This window comes from Haplochromis burtoni, unplaced genomic scaffold, assembly GCF_018398535.1.
Source record: "Haplochromis burtoni strain Fernald_Lab_line unplaced genomic scaffold, NCSU_Asbu1 Contig_160, whole genome shotgun sequence".
Classification (NCBI taxonomy): Eukaryota; Metazoa; Chordata; class Actinopteri; order Cichliformes; family Cichlidae; genus Haplochromis; species Haplochromis burtoni.
Window position 1 is genome coordinate 936,288 of NW_024582521.1, and position 12,290 is coordinate 948,577.

Consider the following 12,290-nt stretch of genomic DNA (forward strand, 5'->3'; position numbering starts at 1 on the left):
ACTGCAACAAAGGGTCTCTGGGAGGCTGCTCAGGCACAGCAGCTGAAAAATCAAAGATGAAATAAAAACTGGACCTGATCATGGTGCTGCATGAGACAAAAAGTCTAGATGATAAACCAGTGTATGAATTGGTAACACTGCTTATGATGATCATGTTTAGGTGGAAACTAGCGAGCTAACTTACTGCTAATCTCTAACTCAGTTAAATTGAATGAACTCTGTTTTCATGGATGCCTGGATGTTAAACTTAATTGTTAAACCTGGTAAAGCAGCAACGCTGATCATTTTATTAAAGATGAAAGAAGTTAGACCGTTTTTAGCTCTCAGTGATCCCTCAGTGTTCGTTTGACTTTGGGACCTGAAATATGGCAGCTTTTCACTTACACATTTTTTAACTGTGCTGTGGCATCTAATGTCTGGTTGTCGGTGTCCTTTGGAAAAGCAAGTGATTGTCCTCAAATCAGATGTCCCAGCAGATTGATCTAGTTTGCCATGCTGGCAAAAGACCAATACACCAAGACAAACAGCCATTTATGCTTTTTACACAGACAGCCCATTTAACCAGGGAACTTGACACAATGTATTTTTTTTCTATCCTCTGTTAAATAATTCTGCAACTACCTCTGATAGTGTCCTCATCGTGATAATATTCCCTTTATTTATGATTAGTAATCTTTATCTTCAGAGGTGTGGGTGACAGTTTTAGTGTTTGCTTTAAAAAACAACAAAAACTCAAAACAAAAACTTGATGGAATATTTCTCTGGACAAGAGGTCCTTGGATCGCCTCTCCGTTGTCTTTGTTGAACGCAATGAAGGCAGTGAAAGAACTGCTCACTCCTGATTGGACACTGAGCTGCACCACCTTCTCCTTCACTCCTCCACCAGTCTGCAGATAAGAAGGAAAACACACAGAATTCTCATGTTTGTCATTTTTCATACCGTATTATTATAGTATATTCGTTTACCAGTCCAACAGATTTATGTTCCCAAATGTATTAACTCTTTATTATTTCTTTCTTTTCTTTACTTTGAAATTATTACAATCAGAACGGACAGGACTGGGGGATGGGAAAGAGAAAGATGAAGAAAAGAGAAGTTGGGAAGAGGCTCAACAGAAGGAGATGGAAAGCAAAAAATAGGGGAAGAGAGACACAGAGAGAGAAGACACTAAAAATCTGTTTGATCACCTGCTGGGAAAATAAAAACAAGCAAAAAGAGAAAAACACAGTAGCGAAACCACAGCAAAAACCAACATAAGCACAAGTTATAGTAAATAATAAATATCTCCACATCCCGGAAGGGGCCTGATCGAGCCACAGGGGCCACCGGGAGTGAGCCAGTACATACTCATATTCAGCTTCTTCTCTCAGCCCTTCTGCCCAAGATGGCGAACAGAGAAAAGGGGTGTGAAGACCCCATAACCATTGACTGTAGAAAACACAGTCAATGGTTTTAACCGATGCATGAAACGATACATTTTTAGACATAAGTTGTAACGGCAGCCGTTTTTTGTGTGAGTATTTATTACACAGCGTGCTGGGAAAAGCCTGTTCTAACGTTTGAGTCTAAGGTTTATTTTTTAGCACCTGGCGGCTCTTTTTTTTTTTTTTACTTCTCATCCATAAATAATCTGCTCTTTCACGTGATTCAGTTTATTTTGAAAAGTCTTAACAGGATCTTGAGCTTTATTGTGAAAGGTTTATGTGGAACATAAACAAGCGGACACGCGATGGTTTTACCATCTTTGTTGCTAACCACAAGGCATAAAAACAGGCGTTTGTCCGTCTGTAGTGTGGTTATATAAAATATAAGAGAAAGAGAGAACTTTACGAAATTAATATAGCCACTACAGTGACCATCAAAACGATGAAAAACATTGCTGTAAACAGTTTATTTTGCGACAAACGATAACAAAACAAATGATAGTGTAAAACGAAACATAGACGTTTTTATATCGTCATCCGATATATATCGTTATATGAACAGCCCTATACCAGAGGAAGACTTAATTTTCTAAATCACAATGGCTGAAGTGTTCTTTGATAAAAAAAAAAAAAAAATGCTTCTATAGTTTAGAGGACACTGCATTATTCGAAGAAATGTTCTTTCTTTTTGTTACTCTACACTGACCTGCGAAGAAGATCAGTCAGTGATATATATACATACTGATCATCCACATAGGTAAGTCCATTAATTTGAAAGTTGGGTCCTTAAAAAAGAAAGAAATGGTCTCAAAAGAAAAGGGGAGAAAGGGCTCAGTTATGAATACCTGAACACACAATAACTGGACTGAAAATCACTGGCAGCAGATCTTATAAAGCAATTCATCCAAACTGTGAATGCATGAAAGTTAATGTTAGATTTTTATCTACCATGTGGAAACCATCTAATTGACAAAAGCTTATTTTTTTCAGCTTGATAGTAATCCCAAACACACTGCCAAAGTAGTAAATATATACCTGGATAGTCAAAGGAGCTTGCAAAGAAAAGTGTCTGGACTTCTTTAAGTTACTTGAAGACGTTTCACCTCTCATCCAAGAAGCTTCTTCAGTTCTAAGGTCAAATGGTGGGGAGTCCCAGATTCCCCACCATTCCAAATCCAAACTCCAAATCTGGGACTCCCCACCATTTGACCTTAGAACTGAAGAAGCTTCTCGGATGAGAGGTGAAACGTCTTCAAGTAACTTAAAGAAGTCCAGACGCTTCTCTTTGCAAGCACCTTTGACTACGATAACCTGGATGACTGAGAACCTTCACAGACATATACCTGGATAGAAGAGTTTGGAGAGCTATTACCTGAAGGCTACATAGAGAAATTACAAGAAAGCTTCAGACTGTGCTGAAGAATAAAGGTGGTCATACCAAAGACTAACTTTCAGGCTCTTTAGAATTGTACAAACACAGTTTTTGTCTTATATACTGTATTTCCAGGTATGTTTACACATGTTTCAATAAATCCCTGCAACTATTTCCCATTTCCCAAAAATATAAATGAGTGAAGGCTGGCTCAAGTCCTTTGCACATCACTGCATACACATTAATACAATTATCAATTAATCCCTAAAATGTGCATTTTTGTGAGCTGGACTCACACAAGCCTAATCAGATATCACAGAGAAGATGCGCAACTTTCTGCGCTATTTCGTCATTAACGCTCAGGACCAGCAGGGGGCGGGAGCGCGCTTTCAAGGCGGGCTCCGGAGCGCCCCGCCCCGCATGCAAAAGCTGCTGCATTTAGCACAGATTCGCAGCGGCGTGTTCGGCTCTGCGCTGTTTGTTGCGCACTTTCAAGCAGAGGTTTTAATCAGCCACGACGAGAACCAGAATTCATCAGCTTTTAAACTACATATATATAAAGAGTACACACAATGGCCACTGGTAAGTGAGAACGCATTTTATTTCCGATGAGAAAGTAGGTCAAATAGCTTTGGAGCTAACGTTAGCTTGCGAACCGCGAGGCCAGAACCAGGGCTCCGTCTATTCCATGGAACGCAGGCTTCCCCCCCCCTCATTAATACATGCAAATAATTTTATTTGTTTATAATTATTCATCTTTTCATTATGGGAAAGTGCTTCACGGCATCTTATTTTTAGCTGTACTTCAAAACACGAACTGTGGCTACAGTGGGCTTTGTCGGGGTGGCTGTTAGCAAAGAAAAAAAAATTCAAAGCGTCTTTGTTATGGCGAAGGCTGTTGTTTCTCTTGCGGATCCAGAAGTATTTTGCTCTTGTAACGTTATCTTATATCCTGTGTTATAGTTAACTGTAATCGTACGTGTGTGTATTTTCATTACATCAGGCTGTGCGAAGAGCAAGGGGTATTTTGAGCAGATCATTTGTTTCGTTTTCAACATTTAGTCTAAGCCAGCGCTAAAGTGACCGCCATTTTCCCGGCTCGGCCTGACTAAGGGCCTGTTGGCGTGTTGCTGGCCTGCTTAAAGTAACCTATTTTTGCCTTTGAGGCCAGCTGCTTGGTCAGCTAGATATTTACTTCACTTTTTAGCAAACACATTTACACCACTGTTATTTTTGTTTCAGACTCAGGCTACGGTGGCCCGCAAAGGTAATGTGCAGACAAACTTTAAAGTACATACCCATGTTCAAAGCGTGTAACTGAACAACGTTTTAGCTTTTTGAACACATTTAAACCCGGAAGCTAAATGTCTTTTTAACCATGTGTCTGCAGCTATGGCTCATATAGTGGAGGTCAGCAAGGCGGGCAGGTAAGACCTCTATTCTGGCTACTTGATGTAATAGTACAAGTTCATTTATTTTAACGTAAAACCCGCTTAACTTATGCATTTGATTGGCAGGGTTATGGACAAGGAAATAGTGGCAGCTCCTATGGAGGACAGAATTATGGTGGCTTTGGACAGCAAGGTACAGTATGTAAATGCAACTTAAACACCTTTTATTAAACAGAGGCCACCTAAAAAGTGTCTTTTTATTATTATTATTATTATTATTATTATTACATTTTTTTTTTTTAATATCAGTTACTAAAATGTCTTTTCACATCTAGTTTAGTTGGTGTTTAAGTTATGTGTCCTTTAAGATCTGGCATACGCCTATGTCCACACACAAGTTTGGTACTGGTTTTTATTGTCTTTTGGTGGAAAGTATCCCGGGCACAGCAGAGGTCAGGATACTGTCCACTTTAGTACAATCTCATTTAGTACAGGTTAATTGTTTTATAAATTGTGAAATGCTAATGTGAACCTTGGGGTTGTTTTTAAACTTGGTTCATCTCCACAGAAAATTATGGCCAGTCTCAGCAACCGAGCTATAATAACTATGGACAAGAGTCCTCTGGGTAAGTTCATAATTAGGGATGGGGTGTGTTTTGTGTGTGGAAATGGGGAAAAATCCAGTAACGATTTGTATGTAACTAATGCAAGATTTAAGGGGGAAAACATCCAGCTAATTCTGCACTTGGTTGATAATTTCCCATTCAGATATGGTGACAAGCCCTCCTATGGACAGCAAGGATCTGGGTCTTATGGACAGCAAGGCTCCTACAGTGGTCAGAGTCAAGGTGGAGACAGTTATGGACAGGGACAGGGCGGCGGTGCTGGTGGTAGTAGCGGATACAGTGGCCAGAGTGGTGGCAGCGGTGGATATGGAGGCCAAGGGCAAGGAGGAGGTGGCGGCGGTGGATATGGACGATGGAATGAAGGTACGCTAACTGGATCATAAAATCTCAATAAGTCTGTATTTGAAATTGGCCTGTGCTAAGAATTTCTTTTCTGACTTCCACCAGGTGGTGATGGTGGTGGTCAGGGTGGGAGGTTTGGGCGTGACTATGGAGACCGTTCAGAAGGAGGGGGCTACAGAGGCAGAGGCCGTGGCGGCAGCGGCTATGACCGCAGTGGTGGATATGATCGTGGCGGAAGAGGCGGACCTCCTGGTATGGGGTAAGTTGCACAGTGCCACTGCCCCTAAGGTACCCTTTTTAACTGAAATATGAGAAATGACTTGTTTATAAGCACATCATCACCACTCATCAACTACAAACCATCCACATAGATGGATTTTTTTTTTCACCACTCATCTGCTTTGTGCTCCAGATCCGCAAACACTGGTAATTTTTCCTCTTTTAAAACCTGAATGATCAAATGTTGCCGCAGGTAAAAATTTTCCCAAACATATGCTCCAGGTGCTCTGAGCCTTGATTTTTGTATTTTTAAATCTTGTGTGTGTGTGTGTGTGTGTGTGTGTGTGTGTGTGTGTGTGTGTGTGTGTGTGTGTGTGTGTGTGTGTGTGTGTGTTTAATCTCATAAGAGACACGCTGGTGACAAAATCCACTGTTAAGATTGTGTGATTTGTACTCAAGTGGTGGTTAATTGGAGCATAGTTGCTCGACTCATTGGAGATCCACTCGCTATCAATGGGATCTTAAGGTAAAAAGAAATGGAGATTGAATACAGCTGCCCAGATAAGAGCTGGTTGTGCAAATAACATACCCAGACAGTGACACAAGTTTTGTCCATTTGGCAACAAAGGTTGAAAAGGACCTCTTGGTGTTTTCAGAGACTTTCATCCAGTGGAATATTAACCTAAATGGTGCCATACCATTCTTCTTTTTTCTTTTTTACTTTGGACTAATTTGTTACTAAAAATGGATTTGACTTTTTAACATTTAAACTGTGCCTCTATTGAGAGGAGGTAAATATAATCTTTATTTTTGGAGCCTGTACAGTCCGAAAGTGCCACATTTCTTTTTCATCCTTTAAACCTCCTGTTATGTTAGAGATCTCGGTCTCAGTTAAATTTCCAGTAGCCACACGTTTTTAAGATGCCAGTAAGTTCAAAAACTCCAGTTTTTGGTACGTTCATGTCTTATAATGACCACACAATGTACTGTGAGCAGTGGAAACTCCCCTGAGGTGATGCACTTAGACCTGGAGCCACATTTTCAGCTGCTTCACATTCAACAGGTTTCATTCAAGTGTTGTATATTTGACAATGGCGAACATGTATGTTGTGTTAACATGGATCTACATTTTATACTACAGGTGATTGAACTAAAACATGGACCTCAGTAAAAGGATCACATAAATGCACTCAGTGGAAGATTGCTCATTGGTTTGCTGCACCCCTTAACATCAATTTGGCTCATTTTGTTTAAAAAACAAAAAAGCTGGGTTTTTTTCAGCTAATGGTATCTAATCTGGCCATGTGAAAAGTACCAAATTATCTGTAAACGGTGCCCCAGTGACATGTAATTACTGCCTGATTGTTCAGTCAGAGCTGCCTAGTCGTCTGCTTATTGATCTCTAATGTCAAAGACTAACGCATTCATCGTGTGAGACATTTCCACCGTAGTCGCACACCCTGGCAGGAGTGCATACTGGTGGGGATGTAGGGGAGCTTTGAGCTCTCAGTTGGGACAAAGGAAAAGCCATCATATCTCCAATTTTTCCTCTGCAGAGGTGGTGACCGTGGTGGCTACAAAAATTACGGTGGTAAGTGACGAGCATCAGAACTGTGTCGGTGGGGGAGGAAAGAGTTTGAGTTAGGAAAAAGAAAAGAGGGTTTAAAAAAAGAGAGAGAGAGGAACTTCAGTGAATGCCACCATTTCCATGTCCAGATCCCAAGGGTACTCCACCTATTGCTATTTGTCATAATGGTAAAGAACATGGAGCTTGAGATGTAAAATAATGGTTGCATGAAGACAAGAGCTGATTGTAAATGAGAGGTGTTCCCAGGATGAAGAAGGAAAACTTTCTAAAACTGGAGACTTTATGGTGGTTTTCATTTCTGGTGTAAGTTCAAAAAAGAAAAGTGAGGGGAGGAAAAAAAAAACAAACAGAACAGTTCTGTTCCTGTTGAAAGGTGTTGGTATGTGACGCAATGGTATGAAAACACCCACCAGAAAGCTGTTAACATGGTATTTGGTTAATTTTCTTTGGTATCATTATGCAATGCTAGGGACAAAGTTAATACTTAATTATGTGAAAGCTCACCCCGGAGTTAAAAAATCCTTTTTCACACATTCTCCTTCCATCCTCTTTTCTGTTTTCCAGGATCTCGAGACTACGGCTCAAGGGATGAACCAGGTGAGATTTTAAACACGTATAGGCTAAAAGCCCTGCACTGAATAAGTTACATAAATTTTACACTGCCTGTGGAGCCGGATGTAAGAAATGAGTGTTTACGTTTTTAAAATGAGTTTGGCGCCATCTTGTGTACAGCCTGGGTGACTTCACCAGGTTGGTTGGTTGTTTTCGGCTAATACATCTGCATTGGTTTATGTTGCCTAACTAGCGAGAGAACACAACTCATTGTACAGCCAGAGGCAAAACAAAGGTGACCTCTTGGACTCCTTATTTTTAGTATTTTCTGCTGAGTTGGTTCTATCTCTAGTTGATTAACACAAGCTAATGTAAATTTGTTAATCGGAACTTAAAAAAGCAGCCAACCCGGTCATGTCATGTACTGTTCTGTAAGACGGAGCCTAAACATGTTCTGTAATCTTTAAACACTTAAATTTGATCTGTTTTTAGATGAGGTTTGTTGACACTTTCTGTCGTCTGATCTCATCCACAGCTGGAGAGCAGGACAACTCTGACAACAACACCATTTTTGTACAGGGACTTGGAGAAGATGTCACAGTTCAGGAAGTTGGAGACTTCTTCAAGCAGATTGGCATCATTAAGGTGCTGAGCGAATCTGAGACTGATTTCTTTTCATTTGACTGGATTTTTATTATACCAGATCAGTCCTTTCTTTATGCACCTGAAGCAACCTCTATCATTTTAATTTCAGTTATGTCTAATTTATAGCCACAAAACTGACAGTAGGGGTAGTGCATTACAATGCAATCATGTTGCCTGGACTAAAATGATGTAAGCATTACAGAGGACCAGAGGGCTAATACTATTTATCTGTCTTTGATTCATATAGGCATCATCTACCACCTCTACTTCATTTACTTAAGTGTAATTAGGTTTCAGTTTTCCACCAGCACAAACGCACACGATGCTAGTAGCATGGGCGTGTACTTGTGTAGATATTCATTGCAGCAGACTCGGGTATTTAAAACGGTAAATGCAAAAAGTGCTGATCATCTCGAAATGTTCTGTACTTTTAGGTGAATAAGAAGACTGGCCAACCAATGATAAACATCTACTCTGACAAAGCCACTGGGCGACCAAAGGGTGAAGCTACAGTGTCCTTTGATGACCCTCCATCAGCCAAAGCTGCTATTGATTGGTTTGATGGTAAGAGCCCTGATATGTATTTTTATTTCCTGACATGTTTCAGCACTGTTTTCACTGACCTGTTGCTTGTTTAATTTCAGGAAAGGATTTCAACGGCAAACCCATCAAAGTATCGTTCGCCACCCGCAGAGCTGAGTTCACACAGAGGGGTGGTGGCGGTGGCGGCGGCAGCAGAGGGGGGCGAGGAGGTGGGTGTTGCTCAGGCCGTCATCTGGGTTCAAATGATGGATTTCATATACAGTTGGTAAATTAAGTTACCTGTACTGATGATGCATCTTGGTTGGCAGGTTTCAGAGGTCGTGGTGGTGGTGGACCCAACTTTGACATTAAAGGAGGAGACTGGCCTTGTCCCAACAGGTGAGGATTTTAAACTTTTTATTTCATTTCTTAATGTTTATTAATAAAAATTCAACAGAACATGTCCATTTGGCTCAGTTGCATTTCTAAATGCCTGGATTTCCTTTCCTCAGCTCTTGCGGCAACATGAATTTTGCCCGGCGGCAAGAATGTAACAAGTGTGGTGCACCCAAACCAGGAGATGGAGGATTTGGAGGTGGAGGTGAGTGCTTTAGAGATGTTCTTTTACCTGAAATGTTTACAGGATTGGAAAATGGTCCCTGTGGCTTTAGTGAAAAGAAACCTGGTAGCAGGAACATGTTTCTAAGTATGGCTAAACTTGCCAAATTTTTTTTTTTTTTGCTCAATTTTTATGTTAATACATTTAGTAATGGATTAAAGGCTTTTGGGTGATTTCAGTTTTGTCATTTTATAAATGCAAGAAACTCATTTTTATTGTAATGAAAACGCAAAGTTTAACATAGGAAATAACAGCACCACTTCAGAGTAGTTGCATGTGTTAAAGACTTAAATTGTTAGGCTAGTTTGTGCTCTAACCTGTCACGGACCCATTTGTGTTGTCACGTCATGATGCATTTGCAGATCGTGGAGGCAGAGGCGGATATGGAGGCGACAGAGGCGGTGGCTTTAGAGGGCGTGGAAGTTTCCGCGGGGGTGACCGTGGAGGCTTCGGAGGAGGTGGCGGAGGATTTGGAGGTGGCGGCTACAAAATGGGAGGAAGGTCAGTTGAAGACTCTTGGCTTTTGCAGTAGTGTCATTACAGCAGGGTGGTCCATCTACTTTGTTGCTTGGTTAAAAAGTGGTGGTTTCTTGTGAAATGGCTCAAGCAGTGATTTCACTCCTTGGCCAATCAGTGTCGTGCAGTCTGTCACATTTTTGCTGGCTGAGGGGTACTAAAGTACCAGTACCTAATGGAAAACTCTAAAAAAAAAAAAAAAAAAAAAAAAATGGGTGGACTTAGAGTAGGTGCTAGTGAAAAAGGGGTGGGGGAACTCCAGGCCTCAAGGGCCAGTGTCCTGCAGGTTTTAGATGTGTCCTTGATCCAACACAACTGATTGAAATGGCTAAATGACATCCTCAACATGTCTTGAAGTTCTCCAGAGGCCTGGTAATGTACAAATCATTTGATTCAGGTGTGTTGACCCAGGACGATATCTAAAACCTGCAGGACACCAGCCCTTGAGGCCTTGAGTTTCCCGCATCTGCTTTAGACACTACTTTATGGCCAGAAGAGGGCGTACTCTGCCCAAAAATGACTAGTTTGTCTTTTTTCAGTAAGATAAGACTTTATTGATCCCATGACCAGGAAATTTTTGCGTCACCTCAGGTACAGATATCAGAAGGAAATACAAAAATGCAAATAAGTACAATTAATGAAAAAAAGTAAGATAATACACTATATACAATGGTAGCACACACAGTATGTGATTATGGATATGGTTGGAAATATGCAAGACAAACTATATAGCTTGACATAACTATTGTACCACTACTATTCCTATGTATAGACATGTACACACTAAATATACATACATATATACTTGCACATGTCTATACACATGGAAGGTCCATTATGCATGAAGTGGTGACCGTGGATGTTCAGAGTGTCCAGTGACTTATGACATCGTGATTGAAGAGTTAGAGTAACTGCTGTTGGGATGAATGATCTGCGAAAGCGCTCCTTCCTGCAGCGAGGGTGTTTCAGTCTCTGACTAAAGGAGCTGCTCAGCCCACTCAGATACTCATGCAGTGGGTGATGTGGGTTGTTCATGATGGATGTCAGCTTTATTAACATCCTCCTCTTGCCAACCACCTCCACAGACTCCAGGGGACATCCCAGCACGGAGCTAGACCTCCCCACCAGTTTGTCAATCCTGCTCCTGTCCCTGTCCGAGCATCCACTCCCTCAGCAGGCCACTACATAGAAAAAGGCAGATGCTACCACAGTGTCATAGAATGTCCTTAACAGAGTCCTGCAGACTCCGAAGGACCTCGGTTTCCTCAGCAGGTGGAGTCGACTCTGGCCCTTCTTATACAGGATGTTTGTATTTGTAGTCCAGTCCAGTTTATTGTTGAGGTGAACACCCAGGTACTTATAAGAGTCCACTATCTCAATGTCTTTCCCTTGGATGTTCACCAGTGTTGTAGGGGGAGACTTCCTCCTGAAGTCTATGATCATCTCCTTTGTCTTGCCAGCATTGACTTGGAGTACATTAGTCTCACACCAGCCAACAAAGTCACTGATGACCCCCCTATATTCCTGATCATTCCCGTCTGATACGCATCCAATGATGGCTGTATCGTCTGAGAACTTCTGTATATGGCAATCGTCCGAATTATAACAGAAGTACTTTGGCAGTATGATCTTCAAGGAGATTAAACTGCATTTTGTGGTGTTAGCAAGCTGTGAGTGAAATTACACAATCCAAGGAGCCCCTAAGTGTTCAAGGTGTCTGAATATTCACTCTGAATTGTGTTTGGTTTGCCTTCATGGCAGACTTGTTTATTGCTCTACCCTGAAGGTGACATGCTGCATTAATGGCTTTCTGCTTTATTGAAAGCAAGCTCTGCTGCTCATTTAAAATGTGAAGGCCTGTGCGAATGAGAAGTTGACATTATGGCTCACCTTCATTTGCCGGCTGATTCCGGTTTTTATCTCAATGACATTAGCAGATGTGGGTCTTCGTTAAAATGCAGCCCGAGTAACAGACATCTTTGTCTTCTCCCCTCAGAGGTGACCGCAGGGACGACAGAAGAGACCGGCCGTACTGAGTGCTCCAAAGAAGAAAACCATTCCAGCCCTTAACTTTGCCGTGGACGGAGGATTTAGATTGGAGGACTAACTGGGTGTAGGAGAGGGGAGGGTTTAGATGAGACAGATGTGATTTTTGTCTACTGTAGCTGGTGCATCCTAAGTATTACTGTTCTTCTGTGATTCAGGGATGTGTTGAGCTTATGTAAAGGGGCTGATTGGCACCTGTAGGCATGTGGTCTTTTGTTTTTGTTTTTTTTCTCCCCTTTTTGTTTTTTGTTTTTTTTTCTTTGTACATCTTTTTAATTTTCTGTCAGATTCTAGTTGCTGATGTTATGTGAGGTAGACTTCATACCATTGTTTTGTATAAACAGAATAAAATGTTTTACTTTTTTTTTTTTTTGTCTTTTTCTTTTCCAAAATTATATTAAACTGTGATCTTTTCTCCGTGCTCTGT

General features: G+C 41.1%; 1 protein-coding gene across 1 annotated transcript; it reads left to right on the forward strand.

The window, feature by feature from the left end:
• The first annotated feature begins 3,231 nt into the window (after positions 1-3,231).
• taf15 (TAF15 RNA polymerase II, TATA box binding protein (TBP)-associated factor) lies at positions 3,232-12,277 on the forward strand. Its single transcript, XM_005933136.3, has 16 exons — positions 3,232-3,379; positions 4,040-4,064; positions 4,188-4,224; positions 4,315-4,381; positions 4,757-4,814; positions 4,957-5,177; positions 5,262-5,415; positions 6,932-6,966; positions 7,528-7,560; positions 8,051-8,160; positions 8,595-8,724; positions 8,805-8,912; positions 9,012-9,081; positions 9,195-9,283; positions 9,664-9,802; positions 11,814-12,277. The coding sequence occupies exons 1-16, from the start codon at positions 3,370-3,372 to the stop codon at positions 11,851-11,853; spliced, it is 1,326 nt and encodes a 441-aa protein (XP_005933198.1). The 5' UTR covers positions 3,232-3,369; the 3' UTR covers positions 11,854-12,277.
• Positions 12,278-12,290: the final 13 nt, after the last annotated feature.

What these genes read in the sequence shown, in the direction of transcription:
- taf15 (XM_005933136.3), top strand. An exon ending in GGCGGACCTCCTGGTATGGG is followed by an intron (nt 5,416 to 6,931) that starts GTAAGTTGCACA and finishes TTTCCTCTGCAG; the next exon opens with AGGTGGTGACCGTGGTGGCT. An exon ending in TGCTATTGATTGGTTTGATG is followed by an intron (nt 8,725 to 8,804) that starts GTAAGAGCCCTG and finishes GTTTAATTTCAG; the next exon opens with GAAAGGATTTCAACGGCAAA.